At 43.7% G+C, this 22079-nt stretch overlaps 1 protein-coding gene across 2 annotated transcripts; it reads left to right on the top strand.

Moving 5' to 3' along the window:
* Nucleotides 1-216: 216 nt before the first annotated feature.
* KBTBD11 (kelch repeat and BTB domain containing 11) lies at nucleotides 217-22016 on the top strand. Of its 2 annotated transcripts, none has more exons than XM_069011489.1 (3): nucleotides 217-322; nucleotides 12714-12845; nucleotides 13288-22016. In XM_069011489.1, exon 3 carries the CDS (start codon nucleotides 13363-13365, stop codon nucleotides 15133-15135), a length of 1773 nt encoding a protein of 590 aa, XP_068867590.1. In that variant the 5' UTR covers nucleotides 217-322; nucleotides 12714-12845; nucleotides 13288-13362; the 3' UTR covers nucleotides 15136-22016. The 2 variants fall into 2 exon arrangements, with proteins under 2 accessions (XP_068867590.1, XP_068867589.1); XM_069011488.1 differs by lacking the exon at nucleotides 217-322 and adding an exon at nucleotides 473-575.
* The last annotated feature ends 63 nt before the right edge of the window (nucleotides 22017-22079 follow it).

Raw genomic sequence — 22079 nt, 5'->3', positions numbered from 1 at the left:
GGGGCCGCGGGCACTCGGGGCTCCCGCCGGGGCGCTGCGGCTGCTGCGGCTCCTGCGGCACAGCCCCCGGCACAGCCGCCGGCCCTGCCTGCGCCGCCGCCGCCCCGCTTACCCCCGGCACGGCTGCCCGGCCCCGCCCGGAGGTGAGGCAGGACCCGGCGCTCCCCGCCCGGCGCCGCATGGGGGGAGTTTCTCCTCAGCGCGGGCAGGTGGGGCCGCTCCGCCGCCCGCCCCGCCTCAGCCCCACGGGGCAGCGCGGGCGCCCCGCGGCTCTGCCGGCTCGGCCGCTGCCCTCGCCGGGAGCCGCCGCCAGCAGCAACAGGTCCGTGCCCGCTCCTCCCTCCGCCTGCCAGGCGAACAAAGGGGCTGAGCGCGGCCCCGCGCCCGCCCGGCCCCTCCGCCAGCCCGGCCCCTGCGCTTCAGCCATTTGCCTCGCCTGGCACCGCACCGCCGCTCCCACCCACCTTCCCGGCCTCCTCCCCCGCCGGCTCCCGCTGCCTGGCCGAGGCGCCGGGGTCGCTGCGCTGCTGGAGCTGCCCCGGAGCGGCGCGGGGCTCGTCGGCCGCCGCCGAAAGGTGAGCGGGGAGGCAGCGGGACGGGAGCGGGGCCGGGCTCGGGAGCTGCCGGGGAGGGCTGGTGCCGGTGTCTGCCGATATCTGCGGTAAGAACGGCGACGTGGAGCCACGGTAGCCGTGTGTGTGTGAGGGGGGTTGCTGGAGCACTGTCAGGTTTAATCGTGCTTTTTTTCTCTTTCCTCTGCCCCCTTAATCCACCTACCCTGGGCAGCGGGGAGGCCGGGCATATCTATCCCTCTGTCCATTCTCCATATGTCGCAGAGGAGCCAACCCTGATGCCTGCGTTTTTGTTTTTTTTTTTCCTTGCTGACCTATTAAAAATCTAAATGACTCTTTACACTAATATTTAGGGATGTGTAATAGCAGGAGATTACTTCCCGCTATAAATTCTTCATGGCGTGCTACCCCATCCTTCTAAAAGCACACGCAAGCCCTGGGTGTACGTACTCGTGCAGGATTTTGCAGGGTGGAAGATGCCTCAAAAAAACTTGCACTTAGTTTCATTAGGTAGGTTTTTATGTCTGGTGCTTTAAAGCAACAAAAAGCAGACTCCTGAACCCAAACTTACACGTGGCACAGAAAATGATAGTATTAAATCCTATAGCAAACTTTTTTCACCCATCAAGAAAAAATAAAACCATCTAGAAATAATAATATTCTGTAAAGCTTTTCCACAAAAATTAAACTGAACAACAGAAAACTAGAGCAAAAAGCTAGGAGAAAAAGTAGGGCAATAAAAAATAGAATAGCAATAAAATAGAACAATCCTTCTGTATGATCTGAGAAGCAAAAGGGCTCCTCTGTTTTTCAGGGACTTAACCATCTGTCTCCCAAAAAGGAATTAAGTGGAATGTTTGTGGAAAATAATAATTAAATTGTCACTAGTATTGACAAAGCAATATTTCCTCCCCAGTTTAACTGTCTGGCCCATCCTATTTGTTCTGCATTCTCCTCTTCCCAGGGCCCATCACACAGCATTTATTCACTCTTTAATTAGGACATCCAGTGCATGCCAATGGGATCCTCTGGTCATCCACCAGCAATCCACTGCTAATGGCACTGTCTGATGAGAACCTGCCAAGAGTCAAGGACTGGTCCCTTGCCTGCCCCAGCTCCTCTCTGCTCTGCAGGACTCCTGGCAGTGGTGCCACTGAAGTCAGTGGTGCCACTTAGAAGCTGGAGTTTGCAGGACTGCACCTTGATAATATCAAAAGACCGAAATCTGTAATAGTTTCCTTTCTTTTACAAATGCTGTGCTCACATCACTTTTCAATATAACAAATAGTCCAAAGAGATGGACAGACTTGAAATGTCAATAAATATTAGAGCACCATTATTTAGCAGGAACATTCAATGAAAGCCATTAACTGGCTTTACTGTAGTAAAACAGGATTATAGCATTTAGAGCTGGCCTAGGTTACCGTAGAGATGATGATGTGGTTAGATGACTGCATCCAGATCCTACTTACCAGGGGTTTCAGCATCCTGTAGTATCCTGTTGCAAGAGGATATTACGGGCAGCTGACAGCTAAAGGAGGATATAATAAACATGAAAGGAAATACTTAAATTTCTTTTAAAGTAGAATGAAACTTTTTTAAGATACTTTTTTTTTCTTGGTGAGATCCTTTGTGGATTTTGCAGGGATTTTTCTCTTTATCCCTACTGACATTGTACAGCATTGCAGTTGGGAGCCTGTTTCTTTCCTCTGAACAGAAGCAGAGAAGTAATTTTATACCACTTCACATCCTTGAAAATACCCATTTTAAAAATAAGCTCATTTTCATTGTATTTTATCTTATTAGCCTTCTCAGGACATGATATTTTTATGTCTGGTGTTTTATTTTTCAGTGATATTGTCATCATCTATTGTTTCTGCTTCATGTTTGGTCTCAGTGTTGTTTTGTCAGTGAGCAGGCATGATTAGTTCCTTTCATTGAAGAAGAATTACTTTATAGCAGTTCAAAATTTGACAGCCAGTTTAACCTGATGTGTGACTGAGCTGTCACTGAGCAGGAAGAGACCCTGCTCTTTCCCTAGCCAGGGCCATACATTCCTGCCCAAATCCCTGTGCCAGAACTCTTCACCATGTGACAACACAGTGAATGGATAGAGATTTTGCCTTCCTCCTGCAGTTAATTAAGCAAGCACTCAGTTTACACTGCAGATGTTGGCATTACGAGTGGTGTTAGTCCTGTGAACAGAGTGTTTAAATCTGTGTGTAACTCTCTGCAGGATCAGGACCAATTGGCTGGCAATGCTGTACCCTTTTCTTCATCCTAAAATGCTCCTTAGATGCTAACTGGCAGTTTTGGCTTTAGAAGGATTACAAGACTGGGTCAGTATTGTATATGGGGGATTGAGTGTTAATGCAAAAAGAGTTGGCTGGATTTTTTTGCTACACATTTGGTACTTCCCAGTTTCTTTCTTATACTGCATCAGCAAGGATGGCAGGAATTAATGATTGGCTAAGTCAGTTTATTTAATGCAAAACAAGCTGGAGAAAAAGTCCAGAGGTTCTACAGGTTTTGCACCGTGTGTCAGAGGGAGAAGAAAGATGTGTCACATAAATGCTTTTCAGGTGTGATGTTTCACAAGCTGCCATTGCTGTGCCTCTGGCTGAAACAGACAGGTTGACAGCCTTTTTTAACTCACTTGGAAACATGCCAGAAGCTGCAGTCTTTCTATACAAATCAACATAGGTTGGTCAGGCAGCTCCCATGCTGTTATGTTGTCTGTCACAACATGATTTGCATTAACTGAAGTTATTTTACATTTACGCATTCATAGATTAGCACAAGCTGTTTGTTGTTTTTCTGGACACTGATTACTCCAGGAGTACTTAAGGAGCTAGATAAGTTTTGCATCTCAGCTTTGGATCTCTAATTGCTGGAAGACTCCTGGACTTCTGAATCATTTCAAACTATCAACCTGTCAGAGTTATAAAATAGTGTGTTTTTTTTTCTTGGAAGCAGTTCTGCTATTTTCTCTTTCCCCCTCTCTTGTAAGTAGATTGAAAAAACAGGCCCTAAGCTCTGGAGATGGACTATTATTTCTGAAACCTGTATTTTAGGTGTTAGACAGTAAGAACTAAAAGCCAACCCTTTGCTATGGGAGTGGCATGTGAACAACAAATGTTCTGATTCCTTCAGTCAAAGACAAATCTGTTCATGGGAGAGTTTTTCTCTTATCCTGTAGCTTTCTTTCATCTCTCCTTTTATTGCAACTCCCTGCATTGCTTTAGTTCAAAAAACAGGTACTGTAGACATTTGTCTGTACAGTTGTGGTGGATTAACCCTGGCTGGATGCCTTGTCCCCACCAAAGCTGCTCTATTACTCCTCAGCTGGACAGGGGAGAGAAAATAAAATGTAAGCCTCGTTGGTCAAGATAAGAACAGTGAGCTATCACTTGCCACTTACTGTTATGAGCAAAACAGAGTCGACTTAGGGAAATCAGAGCAGGATAATGAGAAATAAACCCAAATCTTAAAATCATCTTCCCACCATACTTCTCTTTTTCCAAGGCTTAAGTTTACACCTGAATTCTTTATGATTCCCACTCCCCCAGTGTTACAGGGGGACAGGGAGCGGGTATTGCGGTCAGTTCATCACATGTTGTCTCTGCTGCTCCTTCTTCCTCACAATCTTCTCCTGCTCCAGCAAGGGGTCTCTCTCATGGGAGAAAGTTCTCCACAAAATTCTCCAGCATAAGTCCTTCCCATGGGCTGCTGTTTTTCACAAACTGCTTCAGCATGTGTCCCTCCCACTGGGCACAGTCCTTCAGGAACAGACTGCTCCAGCATGGGTCCTCTGTGGGGTCACAAGTTCTGCCAGCAAATCTGCTCCAGTGTGGGCTTCCCACAGGTTCACGGCATCCACAGCATCCACCTGTTCCAGTGTGGGATCCTCCACAGGCTTCAGGTGGACCTCTGCTCCATCACTAACCTCCATGGGCTGCAGGGGCACAGCTGCCTCACCATGGGCTGCACCACGGGCTGCAGGGGAATCTGCTCCAGCACATGGTGCACCTCCTCCCTCTCCTGCACTGACCTTGGTGTCTGCAGAGTTGTTTTCTTTCACATATCCTCACTCCTGTCTTTGGCTGCAATTTGCTCCTCTGCAGTAACTTTTTCCTCTTCTTAACTCTGTCATCCCAGAGGCACTACTAGTATCACTGATGGGCTTGGCCTTGGCCAGTAGAGGGTCTCTCCTGGAGCCGGCTGGCACTGGCTCTATCAGACATGAGGAGGCTTCTGGCAGCTTCCCACAGAAGCCACCCCTGCAGCCCTCCCGCTGCCAAAACCTTGCCATACAAACCCAGTACAACAGTGTAAGAAATCCAGATGCTCATGAAGTTAATGGGAATTTTTCTTGACTGCAGTGGGGTTGGGATTTAAAGTGATGTCTGGCTTTATCAAAATTCTCTGTGAAACTTAGGTGGCAGTTTCTAGTTGCAGGCTACTATCACAAGCCTGACTCTCTTCAAAGTCATGGAAGTGAGCAGTACACAAACATACTTCTTCAATATCAATTGATAATAGAGCTTTGAAGTTTGGTTTCCACAGTAGATGCAGAAACAGTAAAAGTAAATGTCATTTGAGTGTATTGTAGTGTGAGCTTTGGAGTTAGTGCCATGTGTCCCAAGAAATTCTACATTTTGATATAGAAGAATGAGGGCAAAGGCTGTTGATGTGCATTCATGTGGTAAATTCACTGCTGCTTTGCATTCAGGATGAGGTCTATACCACTCATTCTCTGTGATAGAAGAGCTTTAAGACAGACAACAGAGTTGAAAGAATCTGTTAGTCTAACACCTGGACAGTATTTCTGCCAAGACATTTTGCAGCCTTACAGGAAATAAATACTTGGATTGTACCCCCAAAATCAGGCAGCTTTTCACAGGACAGTGGCTGAAAAGCCTCAGTATCTGCTTTGAGGTCAGAACCACTAACCAGGACCCCTGAATCTGAGCTTCTTCTCACACCTCCCAAATCATAACCATAAAACCAAAAGTCTCTGCCTTGCATTCTGATGAAAAAGTCTTACTTCTCACTCCGGGTCCTGACTGTACAGCTTTGTCCAGATTGCAGACTAATAAATGCAAGGATAACACTGTGACTGTTGAACATGATGCATATTTAACTGCATGCATTAACAACCCTTTATTCTGTAGCACTTGAAAATGACAAGTTTGAATCATAGATTAGTCAGACATACTACAGTCTTTACTTCTACTCTGTGTCAGAAAGTCCAAAAGCAGGTGGACAGTCCTGTGATCATCATCACCCTTCATGGTTGTGTTGCCAGTCTGTATGTCTCTTCAGAAAAGAGCATGGATCATTTTGAGGAAAGAGAATTCCAAAGTGAAAGCAGCATGTACATTTCTTCATGGTATTCAGGATGATCTCTATCTGACACCTGCTTTTCAACCAAGGCCATTGGCCAAAACAGAGAAACTGAATAGATGTGAGGTGAATGATCTGAGCAGAGCAACATTTTGACCTAATTCATCCAGAAGTTATTAGCTTGGTACAGAAGTAAAATTCTTTGGCCTGTTCTTGCAGGAATAAGATTTGATAACCAGGCAATCTTTTCTGTCCCTTAAATTTAGACACCTGTCTGCCTTGTTCAATGGAAAAAGCATTATAGTGGGAGATACTGAATTGCCCTAAATTCTTGATGTAAAAGTTGAGCTTAGTCAGAGAAATCAGTGCAGCCAGAAAAGCTTTGCCTGAACACCCAGGCTCAGCATATGAAATTCACATTATAGTAAAAAATGCTATGCATCCAAGGCAGAAAGTGTCAGGCCATGAAAATAAAAGTATTTTAGTAGAAACCTATTTTATTTCTGTCTCAGAATGGTCAGGAAATGTTAGATTGTACTAATGTAAACAGCCTGCATTACATTCAATTTTCTCTTCTTTCCCTGTTCAGTTCCAATGGTTACATAAAGTAGTTTCATATTTTGTTAAGCCTTCAGTTGCATCACTGCTACTAAAAGCATTCCCATTGTTTGGTGAAATCTGGGCTGACAGCCTACAGCTACTCCTGATAGTAAAGGCTTGCCACAAAAATACCTATGGCTGCAGCATGCATTTCTGCTTTGAGATCAGCAATAGTGTTTTTCAATCCTAGCACAAGTCAGAATGGCTTAGATCTCCAGACAATATAGCTGAGCCCTAACCCACTAAAGGCAATGGGAAGAAGTATAGAAACTTCCCTTTTATCAGAGAACAGAACCCAGGATTCTTCTTCCTCACCCTCAGAAACACTTTTTTATTGTTTCTGTGAAAAGTAATACTGGTTTAGTCTGAAGGAGAGTAATCCTTCTTTCATGGACTTGATGGTTTGGGCACTTGGGGTTTTAATCTTGTCAGGCAAAGGGGCAGTGACAAGTTTCCCGTGGGGCTTGGTCGAACTCTAATTAATGTACAGAAAGGCAAAGTAGCAGCAAGAGTCAGTACTGCTATATTTTAAAGAAATTTAGGTTTATTTTGAAGAGGATTCTGGGTTAAGGCACCCAAAGCAAGAACTAAACTCCCCTGATTGCACAAGCTAAGTACTTCATCCCCTTTGATATTTTTCTACTGGCTAGCCCTAGGTAGCTCTCATGCGCTGATTTTTGAGGCTCCAAATCAGTTGGCATCTAATTGTACCCACCCATTGCATATGTGTACAGAACCTGTGTGTATGTTCCAGATTCCATTCCAGGAGCTGGTTACAGGTAGATCAGCAGTTCTGTACAGCTCAGACACACAGCATCAGTCTCTCCCCTTGCAGGAGAACTGGGGGGTGCATCCCACCCCCTGATCAGTTCTGTGTGGGAATATGGCCCTATGTGTATCCACCTTGGCCTGATTTTCATGAAATAAATACAAGAAGTCAGACTCCTGTGAGTAACCTAGTAGGTCACAGTTATAGGCCCAACAGCAAAGTGTACCAGCAGCATTTCTGCCATGTCCGTGCAAGCTGATTCCTTTCCTCCTTTCAGATTAGGGCTGTCATACTGGAGGTTTTGCTCTGCTATCTGATCTGGTTGTCGTAGGTCTTACATCTTTGCTGCATTGCCAACTGCCAGATAAACCTGCCCTCAAAGTCAGCCTTTGCCATGTTTAACACTGTGGCAGGTCTCTCCATACCTGAATCCCGTCCAAAGTCTGTGTAGAGACAATGTCTGCAGGAACCTGGAATTATTCTTGAAATCAAACCTACCTGTAGTGTAATTTTTAGTTGCAGCTAGAATGACTGCAAACCTGAAGTTTTAAGAAGTACGTGGGCAAAGAAACCATATATGATCTCCAAAAATGAGAAGGATGCCATTCACCATGTATCTAAAGGACCTCTGCCTTTGTAAGCATCACTTACTTAATTTGTCAATAAATCAGTGAAACTGTTCAGTTTCTAAAAGTGGGGCTTTTTTTTCTCTTAAGTACCAGATCCAGAGTTCGTCTGGGGAAAAAAAAGTTTTCCTTATTGCCTTCTCTAGAAATTTTACTTTTTTTTCCTAGGCATAAGTCTCAGAAAAATGGGACTGTTTGCTTCCCTTTGAAGTCTGTTGTTACCTCTCACATTAGGTCTTTCGCAAGCACTATGGTGACATATTTTGGCAGATTTCTGGTTATTTTGGCTCTTTAATCTGTATGTGGTTTCCATAATGATATAAAAAGCAAAATCCAGTTTTATCTTAAAGCAGGAATTTAATTTCCTCCAAACAAGTTGCTCCATCTTCTGTGTTAAATGCAATACAGAGCAGGTGTGTTGGAAGAGTGCAGTACATTTATGGAGATCAAGTGCTCTTCTGGAATGCAAAACCAAGCCTGACTCTACTTTGATTTTCAAAATTCTGTCTAAACTATTTTGCTGGTTTGCTTGACTTGGCTTCTCAGTGGATATTCTCCTTCTGTATTAGTACCAACATTGCCAAAGTGTTCATAGGGACTTTGAATATGTTTGCAATTTGTTGACAATACAGTTGACAATTCAGTTTAATACTGAAAAGCATTTCTGCAGTCAACATTACCACATTACAGTACATTACACACTAATGCTTAAATGAGGCTTTTAATCATCACAAGCTGATGCTTTGCTTCAAGTAAGTGCTCCTGGTGTATGGCAACTTCCAGAATTTAAGGTCAGAAAGGATTTCTAAATCTACTAGTCTCCTGTCAAATTTTATTAACCCTTGCATTCACTGAGCCCATCCTTCAATTAATGTAAACCTTAATTATCCACAATATGCTCTAGCAGTCTTTTTTTCCCCCCTCAATAGTGTAAATCTGTTGCTTTGTTTACACTTACACTTGGTTTGTTTAGGGTTTCTTCACCAGCCTAAGAAAGCCTTCAGCATGCAGAATTTTCATGTACTTACACTTGTGCACACTCATCAAGTCACAGAGCAAACATAACAAGCCCTGAAGAAGTGTCAGCTCTGCATTTCTCAGGCTGATGAAGGCTTGCTGTACTAGTTCTCCAGCAACTAGCTAGTTGCTACTAGCACAAGCCACCTTTTCTCCAAAGCCGTGAACTGTGGCTGTTAGAGGGTGCCTATGCTAGGTATTTTTCTTGGGAGCTGGCTCAAGACTGGATAAACTTCAGTTTATCACAGACATGACCACATGCTCTCATATCTGTAAGTGTAGCTGTGAGCCCATGTCTAGAATTAGCAGCAATTCTGCTTAAAAAGTTGCCATGCCATACTTATCTCCTGATCTGTCATGCATTAGTGAAAAAGACACCACATCAGCCCTGGAGTTTTTCTCAAAGGTATTGTAATCACTCAAAACTTCTTTTTTACTGTTCTTTTTTTTTTTTTTTTTTGGTTAGACTTTCTTTAAGGGATATTGGAGAGAACTTGCACTTAATCTTTGCTAGAGTTTGTTTTTGTAGGAGTGTTACTTCCTTTTTGCTGTGGGAACTCCTGAGGGACACTACTCCTCCCTAACTATTTCTGAAGAATCTAAACTGGAAAGAACTCAAAAAGATAGTTTCCTTTTTAGAGAATGTTTGTCTCTATGGATATCAGTGTTAGGAAACCTTTTCTCTGGTCATGATGACTGTTTAGAACTTGCATATTTTTAGTTTGGATTTGTTAGCTATAATATCGATTTAATCAGGCTTTTGATAATATTTTTATTATGACTTACTTCCTCTCTCTCTTCCTCCGTGCCCAGACATACACAGCCTTTTCTTCCTCTGAGTTTCTGATGAGGAACTGCTGTCCACATGTTTCTTGTGTGGTCTGGAGTCATAAGCTGCAATTTTTAAATGTTTATTTTTCTTTGTGGTTGTAAGAAAATGTTGTAGTAATGAGATTAAAAACATTCATACCTCTATTACATGGTGTGAGACAATTACAGCACCTTGAGAGGTCAAAATTTGCATCCACACTTGAGTGTGAAGGCAATACTATAAAAGCCATATATATATCCAGCAGTCAGGGCAAGACACTAGGATTGTATCGTACCTAACTTTAAAAAAGGGAGAGAAAAAGAATTTTCTTCCTGCTGTTTTTCTTGAGGTGGTACATTGAAAGACAATTGTACTTTTTTCTTACAAACAGGAGGTTAATCAAGTGGTTAGAGTTTAAATCTGTAGTAGGATCCAAGCAGTGCAGGCCCTTTCAGAGAAATGGCATCTTTATGCTCCAGATGTTTTCCCCATCTACAAAGAGAACACTTTTTCCCTCCAAATTTCACCAGTCTCCTCAATGAGCAGGAGTATAACAGATCTTTTTTATAAGTATGCAAACCACTCTACACTTGACTGCCTACATTTCACCCTAGCCAGTTCTCCTTTTAAGTCATTGTTTAGTTTTTAAAATAAATATAAGGGATGTTTTCTCTCTTTTGATGATCCTGCCTCTTTGGGGGCCTTGATCATCTCAATCAGATGACGCCCCTATCCCAAGGGACTTCTCAGCTGAAGTAAATTTTGGCAGTCCAAGTTTTTACAAGAGCATTTTTTCTGGACTAAACTGGAGCAGAATGGCATTCTGTCATTTCTGAATTGGTAAGTCTCCTGGGGAGGATAATTATGTATGTAAATTAGAGTTGCTTATGATAGGGGAAGCACTGCTTTTACTTACGAGACTTGAGTCAGAGCTGTTTCCATTTGTGAACTGGAGAGCAGTAACCCAATTGCTCCCACATGCACATATTCCCCGGAGAAAGTGGGTCTTGTTAGAGGAGGTGGTTTGGATCAAAGGCTGTTGGCACTGCACAAAAAAAATAAAGAGAGAACAATTCAATACAAGCATTTAATTGGATTTTATCAGAAGGACAGCCAGATGAATGCAATGCCAGGAAACTTTACCTGCAGCTCTTCACTACAGTTTCTCTGTCAGAAAAACTGTGCCTTCTTATCTATGCTGTTACTTGAGCAATGTCTCACAGCATTTGAGGTTGGGGCCACACATTCAGGATATTGTGTGTCATTGCCAAGTCTGTAAATACAGTTCATGTTTGTTGGCAGCTCCTCTGTCCATTAACATTACATCATCCCTAGACCAAGCCCATGATAATGAAAACATTTTCAGACCAAGTCATTCAGCTTCTGACTTAAAAGTCCCCAGTATAAAAGGTGACTTCAGTCCATAGGTACCATGTACTCTCAGTAGCTTGCTTCCTTTTCCAGTACCTATCCTGTTTGTGAGTTTTGAAAAAAAATGCTAAAATAAGTTTGTTTTAAGCCAGATGAGATCATTGGGTGGTCAGATTCCTCTGAATCATCACAGCTATCAAGTATCTTCTGCAATCTGTACTTCTTTAATGTTCTTTGTTGCCAGAACTGCAGTACAACTCTTTGATCACTGTAGATAAGAACAGAGAAGGAGTTCAGTATTGTATTTCCATCAGGCCCTTTCAGCATCTTCCTGTTTCATACTAAATCCATGACCTTTTAACTCAGATCAGTCATGTTGCTCAATAATGGAAAGGTTCCACAACCTCTCTGAATTGTTTTTTCAGCTTCATCTTTGTATAATTCTTGTATTTTGTTTTCAGCTAGACAGAGATGCTGAGATTGCTGTTGTGGTCATTGGTGTTGTTGACAAAGTCCTCCAAACCTTCTTTCAGCTTTTCTAAGTTTTCAGCTGGAAGTGCCCACTTTTAAAATGCTGCTGTTACAGTCTGAAAGTCTCCAATACCCAGAAATCAAACCTCAGCATTGATTCAGTCTAAATGAATGTGATCAAATGTAGTAAAAAGCCCTTCACCAGGCAAGTGCACAAAATAAAAAGCCATGAGGGAAGACTGATATTATCATTTAAATAAAGTTTGCGTTACAGGTATGGGCTTCAAGATTTCCTGTCTGTGTCAGGGGTTTCCAGACAATGTCACTTTGCAGTGATGCTTTCAGTAAAAAAAATATATTAAAAAGTTAGATCTCCCTAATGCTAATTTAACAGGGTAAATGAATCATGTCTGCTGAAAGGAAGCCACAATGCATATTTTACATAGAAATGAGTGTTCCTTGAGGACTGTGAAAAAACTGACAAAGGGGATTTAAATGGAAATTAATAACCTCCTTAAAAATAGAATCAGGGCTGCAGATACTTATTAAATTATATTAAGTACATTTGGAAAATTTTTATGCATCACTCATCAAAACTTTAACCAAGTCTGGAAAATTCATAAACAAACATGAGGCGAACAAATGGCACTTCATTAAATTCTAAGAACTGTGTTTGTGAAATGAAGGTAGAACTGGGTGGTGATTGTGCTGACAGGGACTAACTTACTTACAGCCATGCCCTCCCTGTATCCTGACTTTTCCCACAAGAGACTTCAAGTTCTAATTATCTGTTGTGATTTTTTCCCCTCGCTTCTACTTATTATTGACAGAAGCTATAAATCTTTGAATAAAGACATGAAGCAATCTTTATGAAGTCTGATTTATGCCTTGCTAATGCATTACAGCTACATATGCTGCTGCACAAATGTGAGATTGCTCTTGTCCCAAGAACAGAAAAAATACTTCCGTGTGTTTTGTAAACAATTAGAATTATTAGCATACTCAGGGTGTCAAGATACTCTAGATACATTATTAAAAGAAACATAACTTTATTACTCTTAAACTTCTGACTAAACAGAGGCTATATCGATTTTTAAAATAATTATCTTTTTACACTTTCTTTTAAACAGGGGGAATGCATATGAGGAGCACTGATACGAAGAAAACTTCCCGAAGGTCATGCAAAGGCAAACTTGGCTAGTGGGGAATCGCCTTCCAGAATAGACTGCAGCCTCAGCCTTCCACTGAAATAGTTGCACAAGGTGAATGCATTGTGATAGTACTCCTAAGTATCTGCCGTTAAAGGAGGTTTTTGCTCATCACCCAGCGCAGTGTAGGGACCAGTTGTCATGAAAAGGAATGAGTGCCTGCAAACTGCTTAAAATTTTTGCATAGCAACGGGAAAACCAGAATTGCTTTTCAGGCTGTTGAGGTGCTCATCGGGGCGATCCCCGGTCCTACCAGAAGAGCTCAGGTTTTCGGGGGCTGAGCTAGCCCAGTTAGCCGAGGGCAGCGGGAGGCGGCCGAGCCGCAGGGTGGATCCCCCAGGGAAAGGAGAAGGGGAGGTTTAGCCCCGGAAACCAGAGACAGCCCCGCCTGCGGGAGCGGCGGCCCCGCATACTAATCCTGAGAAGCGGCGGGGAGAGCAGCCGCGGGGGAGCGGAGGAAGGCGCGGATGCTGAGCTCTGTTGGTCTGTCCCGCAGGTGATGGCCGCGCCGCGGCGGCCGGCAGCGCTCCGCACGGACCAGGCGCGGCGCCGGCGCAGGTAGCGCGGCTCCATGGAGGGCAGCGGCGCGGCCCCGGAGGAGGAGGAGAGCGGGGCCGCGAACGGCGCTCCCCCGCCGCCGCCGCCGCCCACGCCGGCCGCCCCCTGCGGCTTCAGCTCCTCCCTCTGCTTCAGCGCCGCCGCTGCCGAGCCGCAGCAGCCCGCGGCCGGCGGCCGGGTGGTGCAGAGCCAGTGGGAGATCAACAACGCCGCCTGCCAGCCGGAGGAGGAGGATGAGGAGGTGGTGGGGCCGCGGGACCGGCCGCCGGAGGAGCCCGACCTGGTGATCGAGGTGTCGGGCCGCCGCATTCGGGCGCACAAGTCGGTGTTGGCGGCCAAGAGTGACTATTTTCGTGCCCGCGCCTCACGGGACGTCCTGCGGGTGAAGGGGGTGAGCTACGGGGCGCTGCGGCTGCTCATTGACTACGTGTACACGGCCCGCATGGGCGAGGTGCGGCACGACAACCTGGCGGAGGTGGTGAGCGGCGCCCGCGTCCTCCAGATGCCCTGTGCCCTGCACTGTGCCGCCGAGGCCATGCGCGCCCAGCTCTGCCTCGGCAACTGCTACCAGCTCCTCTGCCTGGCCAAGAAGCAGCGGCTGGCGGAGCTGCGGGAGGCTGCCTATCGCTTCATGAGTGACCATTACCTGGAGGTGCTGCGGGAGCCCAGCGTTTACGGCCGCCTCAGTGGCACTGAGCGGGACCTCATCTTGCAGCGGCGCATGGATGCTGGCCGGCCCTGCTTGCTGGTGGCCGAGGTCAGCGACGCCTTCGAGCGGCCGGGTGGTGGCAGCCGGCCACAGAGCCGCGAGAGCAGTCGGCCACAGAGTCCCTCCTCCGTGGTGTCGCTGGAGGAGAGTGGCTCCCTCATTCACTGCTACCAAGAGACCAGTGGCGAGTGGAGGGTGCTGACACGCCTGCCCGAGGAGGCCAATGCCAAGGGCTGCGCCATGTGCGTCCTCCACAACTACCTCTTCCTAGCAGGGGGCATTGTGACAGGGCCGGTGGGCAGCGAACCCAGGGCCCGCCTTTCCGACAAGGTATTCTGCTATAACCCCCTGACCGACACCTGGAGCCAGGTGCGACCGCTGGCTCAGCCCCGCTCGCAGCTCAAGCTGCTGGCCCTGGATGGTTACCTCTATGCTGTGGGGGGTGAGTGCCTCTTCACTGTGGAAAGGTACGACCCACGGGCTGACCGCTGGAGCCCTGTGGCACCTCTGCCCAAGGGTGCCTTTGCTGTGGCTCACGAGGCCACCACTTGCAACGGGGAGATCTATGTGTCAGGAGGCTCCCTCTTCTACCGTCTACTCAAATACGACCCTAAGCGTGACGAGTGGCAGGAGTGCCCTTACAACAGCAGCCGCCGGCGCTCTGCTGACATGGTGGCCTTCAAGAGCTTCATCTACCGCTTTGATGTGAGCAGTGGCCGTGGTGGGGAGCAGGGCCCAGGTGGTGGGACTGGCGGTGGTGTTGAAGTTTTCCGGTACAACACGGTGGCCAAGTGCTGGAGCCAGTGCGCCAGCCTGCGGCCCAGCGGTGGCCCCATCCAGCCCTTCCGCTGTGCCCCCTTGGGCAACACCATCTACTGCGTCAACCGGACCGGCACCCTTCGCTTCAGCCTAGCCCAGGACGGTGAGGTGGAAGCAGATGGTGGGCTCAAGGGCACCTTCGACGGGGAGCTTCTTAAAGCTCCCTTGGATGCCAAGGGTGTCCTCCTACCCTTTGTGCTTACCCTGCCCGAGAGGCTGGACAAAACAGGGGACCAGGAGGGCTCCCTCCCACTGTAAGGTGGCCAGCCTGGCTCTGGCTTGCTGAGAGGGCAGCTGGGTTGCAGATCCACAAACTCCCGTCTACGGAGGGGACCCATTCTGTTGTGTCTGCTGAGAAAAGGGACTTCCCCTTTTGTCCTCTCTGCTCTCAAGATGTTGAGCTGGTTGTAACCCATTTGTAACTCTTCTCATATTTGCTGTGCTTTGTGTGAAAAGCCAAGCACACAAAAGTAAAAGCTGCTATAAAGGATAATCTCTGGATTATGTTTGTGCCAATCCCCAATCTGAGAAAAACTTTTTTACACCTGGATTTCTAAAATATTCTCGACAACAGTGTCATAATGGGACGTTAATTTTGGTTGTGTTTCTCACGTAGTTGCAATCTGGGCTGGAGCCTTTTCTGTTATTTGTGTTTTTTTCCCTCTGGGATGATACTGAGGGATCAACACTGCTGGCAACATAGTTTAGCTGCATTTGTTTTTATGTTAAACCAACTATTTCCTGTGTTTAAAAAATATAGGAAGAACATCTCCATCACAGCCTTTCATTTCTAGTGCAATAGATGGTTTAGGGAAGCTGTGGCACTGTATTGGTCCCAGGAATTTCAACCACAGATGATTTAACAGATACCAAACTTAATGTTTTAAGTAACACAAATGTGTGCCACATGTTTTACTTGGAATGCAAAGAAAAAGAAAAAAAAAGAAAAAGTCAAGTTACCTTTTTAAAATGTGGCGTTTTATAGTAGATATGAGATGTTGATGTGTTCTTTATTTGAAAAAGGCAGTGGTTTCTGTATGAAAAGACATTGTTTTATTACTTTTTTTTGATCAGAGATTTTAAATTATAACAAAAATGAACTGAAGCTGTTCAGACTACAACCGATTGACATGACCATGTATGCCACTAGAGTTGGGGAAAAACTTTGTATTTCATATGCTCTTTAACTGCAGGTCAAGGAAGGCTAACCTAAACCAACCTGTGACAAAAGGCCTTTCCCACGTATTTCAAGACCATCAGAAGGGGACATGGAAAATAGGAATGTGCTACACATGTTGATTATATTGTGCACTAGCATGATGTTACTTCTTGAGAGACTGCTTTATTTATTTTGAACTAATGATTGCTGTAATCAATAAGTCCTTGTTAATTGCAGTACGTGCTGCTAGCATACACTGTCATTGTGATTCTAAACTGCCCAAGAGAGCTGTTTTTGGGGCAGCATCCAAATGATGCAAAACCATACAAAACTTCTTCCTGCCTGGGGAAAGTTGGAGCATACTTTTTGTCATGTTACTCAGAACTGGAAAAACGTAGAGTGTCTACACTGACAGACTATATTGAAAAGGGCACATACATTTATTTTATACATTTTATATTTAAAAAAATCAATAGGCAAGGCAAATGTTTTAGCTTTATGGTAAATCACTGAGAAACCTTTTCTGAAAAAAGAACCTGTGGTTTTGCTGGTACATTGCTGTATATTCAGCATGGAACTGGCATGGACTGTGGAAGAGAATTGTTTATACTCAAAGCTCTAGTATAGATTCATATTTTAGAAAGACATAGGGCCCTTGCATCAAAAAAAGCAGATCTTTTTATGTTTTATTAAGATGTTTTTGTTAAACAGGACTTTAGCATTCTTATACATAATTGCTAGTTCCAAAGGAAGGCAGCAGGCTCTGTCCTAAGAGACACCATCTTTACAAAAGAGAATAGTGAACTTCATAGATATTTTTTTCCTTGCCTTTAATGTTTGGGGTTTTTTTCTCTTATCATTGTTGCACAGGGTTTTAACGCAGCTGATCTCGATAGCCATTCTATAGAAAACAGTAGTCCAGTCCTAGAAGTTTGTAGCCAAGTGAGCAGCCTGTTCCCTAGTGAGCTAATTAAAGCATCAGCCAGGCAGGAGCTGTAGGCCTGCGGAGTGTGACATTTATCTTAGCCTCAGTACAGGTTGGTGCAGTGGAATTTAACATCCTTCACAGAATATTTGATTTAATTCTCAGACGAGAATCCTTGGAAATGTTGACTCTAAATTAAATTACAGTGTTGTAGCTTGAGCAGGAAAGAAAAATTACATGTTTGCTTTCATCATAATTTTTATGTTAACTGCAGAAAGTATTTCAAGCTGTGTAGTGCAACACTTAGGTGCATACTTAAACTAGAGATGTAAGTGTTAGGCCAAATTTTGAAATAGTAGAGTCACCAGGAACACACACACACAAGGAAACTCTGTTTTATCTTTCAATAATACAACATGATTTCATAGTTCAAAGACTTAGGTAGTATAGTTCTTACTCTACAGTTCTTACACTTGATACAGTGAGGTATCAAGCCAGCTTTTGCATTCCTATTAATTAAGCATTAATTAAGCACTTTCATTCCTGCTAATGCATGAAAATGCTTTTAAATTAGTTTTAGGAAGTTTCCATGATTAAAGATCTGAAAATAATCCACAAACTTTTGGGATAGAATGAACAATATCCTTTCTTCCAATATTTATTGCTGTACACGATAAAGAAATACATTTGGAAGTAAGTTCTACAGTAATAAGCATTCAGCAAACCTGCAGTGGTTTGTATTTTTGCTAGGTCCTATTTTTAAAAAAGGTTGAATCAAATGCTTACCTGCTTTCACTGTTTACATAGTGTCAGTGGGGCAGAGTATGGGCTTCATTAGTAGCTGTCTATCAAACCTGTTTCCTTTGTACACTGCATAGTTACAGCCTGATGATTAACAGCAGAGGCATGTTTCTAGCCAAATTTCCTACTCTGTGGCCTCTGTTTCCTCCCTGGGAGGCCTGAGGCAGGTTTGCTGAGAATTGTTTTCTCCCCCAGTTATATATTCACAAAAAAAACCCCAAAAAACCTGTAACAAACTTGGGTACTAAAACCAGAATTTAGATAGTCTTCAGGCATTTAAAGACTGAAATTGTCATTCCAGAACCCTACAGTTTTACTTAAACCTAGCAATAGCTGTCTCTTTGACATGTGGAGCTGCTGAGCAGTTCCACACCTGCCTACCAAGTGGGATATCCAGAAGCCACTGATGTAATAGGGTTTAATTTAGGTGCAAACTAAAGGGCCAGGCCACCCTCAAGTTGTGTTTGCATATGTTTTGCTTTTAAAACAGCCATTTTATCTAGAGTAGCCTGGAGTCTACCATATTTGCATGGGAACATGGAGATCTGTGTGTGCTTTCTTAGCTTGCAAGCATTCAGTCCACATTTCCCACCCTCTGATTGTCAGTGGACTAAAGGACCTGTTGGAGCTAGTCCCTGATCTCTAAATATGTGTGTGTTTTGCATTGTATGTTAATTGGCTAAAAGTCTCACAAATCATCAAGGTAGTCATCCTCACTGAGTGACCTGAGACTAGCTAGAGAGACATAGTCTGCCCTGCTGTCTTTCTTCCCCCTGAATCTTACAGTCCTCCCATTTTAATGGGACACACAGGAGACAGTTGCCCTTATTTTTCAGGAAATAATGCTTCCTCCCTAGACTACTCCTATTTTCAAGGTCATCTGCTAGAGAATTCAGGCTTCAATTCCCTTAAGCTGAGTAAGGACTGAACTGAGGCCTTGCACTTTGTGTGTGTGTGTGTGTGTTCTCAAATCTCGATGGCTGTTCAGGAGAAGTACACTGGGACCACCTTCTGCAGCTCTTTCTCAGGGGTGAGCTTCATGCAAATCCTCCAAAAGCACACATAGGCTCCTGTACATTGAGTTCCGAGTAGATTCCAGGCCCCATCTCCTGGATGGGTAATTCAGCATAGGTTTAGTACAAGTTGTTACAATCGGGCAAGTTTTCTTTGCAAAGCTTTTGCAGACAGGCACTGTATTTTGGGTTACCAGTCTGAGGTGAGGTGCTCCATGCACTGTACTGGGAGGCCAAACAGGTAATTTGGATTCTTCTCAGCGGTGCCACCTTAGTAAAGAGGCATTGCAGTACCTAACAATGAAATGCCTAAAGTCTTTATTGAATCTAAAACTAAATCCTGACTTACATAAAGAAGTGCTAATAACAGATGAAACTTTACTGTTTCTATCTATTAACTGGTTCCTTAAAATAGAAATTAATTGCAGCAAAAGCATGTGTATAGATTGTTTACACTTGAAACTAAGTCCAAAAAATAATTTGCAAAAGATTAACCCTGTTTGATCAAAACCGGCACTGTTACGCAACATGGGGAGGATGTTAGTTATACCCTAGTAATGACTGAAATTGTGCAGTCACTGATGTAAATTCTGTCCACAAAAAGTTTATTTGTAAATAAATACCTGGTAAAATTTAAAGTGGTAAAAGAATAAATTACTCACATGAAAGCCATGCCTCTCCTGTGCTGTTTGATTGGCTCTCAGAGTGCTGTATCCCAATTACCACTATTGATGAGTCGCTATTGCTTTTCCTGATTTACAGCATGTATTCCATTGACTGCCCCATAGATGTGTTAACCTTCATTATCATGAAGTTTAGCAGTGGTGCTGGTGCTTTGTGTCTGGACTGATATGTAGTGTTTTCTGCTTGAATGAATCCAGATCTAGACAGAATCCTATCTTTGGGAATTTTTTTTTCCCCAGTAGCAGTGCTCCTGGGAAACTTAAGAAAACACAAGAAGGGGGAATGGTGGTAATGTTGAACAGTTGTAGGAAAAAAGCATTTTATTAATTTCTCTTTTTTCTGCTGTTACTTCGCACACCAATTTGGTGCTAGATTAACAGAACAGCTCTCTTTGGCTATTACCAGTATGAGTCCGAGTACTATTGCAGCAAAGTATGTTTTTGCCTGTTTGCTGCCTCAGCTCCTACCCTGAGATAATGTAGTGCAAGTTTGTATTAGTTCCATGCATTTACTAGGTTACTGGAACTATTCTGACTTTATATTACTGCTACTAAAAGCAGAGGTTGACACACAAACATAGTAAAATTGTGTGCTCAGAATATGTAATCACACTTCATTTGTTCTGGCCTACTGCGTGCTGAGAGCTGCTGGAATGAACCCACTGGTATTAGGAATCAGCAGGAGTGCTGGTTTTGGCTGGGGTCAAGTTAATTTTATTCACAGTAGCTGGTATGGGGCTGTGTTTTGGATTTGTGCTGAAAACAGTGCTGATAATACAGGTTTCATTGTGCTGAGCAGAGTTTAAACAGAGCCAAAGCCTTTTCTGCTCCTCACCCTACCCCACCAGTGAGGAGGCTTTGGAGAGGACACATCTGGGACAGCTGACCCCAACTGATCACAGGGGTAATGCAGACCATTTGTTTTCATGCTCAGCATATAAAGTTGGGGAAAGAAAAAGGAAGGGTGGATATCTGGAGTGATGGTGTGTGTCTTCCTAAGTCATCTCTATGTGTGCTGGAGCACTGCTTTCTTGAGGATGGCTGAACACCTGCCTGCCCATAGGAAGCAGTGTAAAAATTCCTTGTTCTGCCGTGCTTGCTGGTGCAGATTTTGCTTTGGTTATTAAACTGTGTTTTTTTCAACCCAGGAGTTTTCTCACTTTCCCCCTTCTGATTCTCTCCCCCAAATCACTGGGAGGAGTGAGTGGGGCTGAGCCGCTGGCCAGGGTTAAACTACAACAACAGCTATTTTGGAGACTAACTTTCATAAGTTACTCAAAGGAAATAAGTGGGAGTTAGGGATAGAAGGGAAGAGATGAATTCGGAGTCAAAAGTACCTACTTTATATCTGGTTGAAACAAATAGCAGGGGAGGGAAAGCAGAGTTGGTACTTGAGACAGTGATGACTATAGGGACAGTTTTTTTCCAAATATTTCTTAAACAGGATAAGTTTTTACCAACTATATTGTTAGTCTTACTGTTTTGCACCTGCAATCCTTCTCAAACCATCACAGTGTTTAATAAGCTACCTTTTGCAGGAGTCTCTTGCTTTGCTTTTAAGTCTTAGTGGATAAACCCTGGACAAATTTGTGAAATCATGAAATAACAATGTCGATGCTGCCACTTTCAACAGATTAACTAATGCAAATTCTTTAGACACTGTTCACAGTTCAGGTGAATTATATGTGTAACTGATGTATTAGTAGTTTCATTTTTGAAGCATATATAGGTAAAGCTTTTTATGTACTCCAACTTACGTTGTAATGAAATAAATACTTTAAAAAAAAGCTTATGCTCACCCTTAGGGATTTCTGGGTAATTGTTGTTTTTTCTTTGTTATCCATCCAATCGGTAAATGGTATTATATTTTTTCTTATAAAGCAAAGACGAAGTTACATAAATCATCACACAGGTAAATATTTAGGAAATATTTCTAAGGCTAAGCAAAAAAATTGAATATTTTCATTTCACAGTGCCCTGAGTGTTTGGACCTTGAAATATTTTGCAGTGAAAGCATTTTCCAAAGTGCAGATTAGCATATACTCCAGTTAACTTTTATTTCCCTTTTTTTTTTTTTTGGTCTTGTCAGTATGTTAAAGTGCATTATTCATTTATTAAAGTTACATGTAGGTTTTTTCAGGATACTCTCCTGTATTAGATCACACATGTCAGAGTTTTGGCTGGAGTAGATTTACAGCGTAAGTAAAAGCAGAATCAAACACAATTTAAATTCCCTACTTTGTCTCTTACTTATTTTCTCGACAGATGCTTCGCTTGACATGAGGTCATATGACCTGGTTGAAAACTCCAAGATCCGTAGACTATGTGGGGCTGGACTTGCTGTCATTTCTGTTTGTTGCAACATGCAAGCTTTCTTATATTTTCTTAAGCAGGGCCAAATTCTGCTGCTGATTAAACCAGGGTAAATCTGGAATAGCTCAACCAAACATAGATTACCAGAACTTTTTTTTCCATTTATCCCCAGAGTTTTGCATCTATTATAAAATCACTGGGGACCTCCATTGGAAAACAAAAAGAAAAGTTCTACTTGAATAAGACTCGAGCAGTCAGTCACTTGAATGTGTTTTGGGGGTTTTTTCTTCACTAGAATATAAATTCTT

The sequence above is a fragment of the Aphelocoma coerulescens genome, chromosome 3, assembly GCF_041296385.1.
Source record: "Aphelocoma coerulescens isolate FSJ_1873_10779 chromosome 3, UR_Acoe_1.0, whole genome shotgun sequence".
Classification (NCBI taxonomy): Eukaryota; Metazoa; Chordata; class Aves; order Passeriformes; family Corvidae; genus Aphelocoma; species Aphelocoma coerulescens.
Note: the sequence above shows the minus strand (reverse complement) of the source record. Positions and strands in the feature narration are given on the sequence as shown.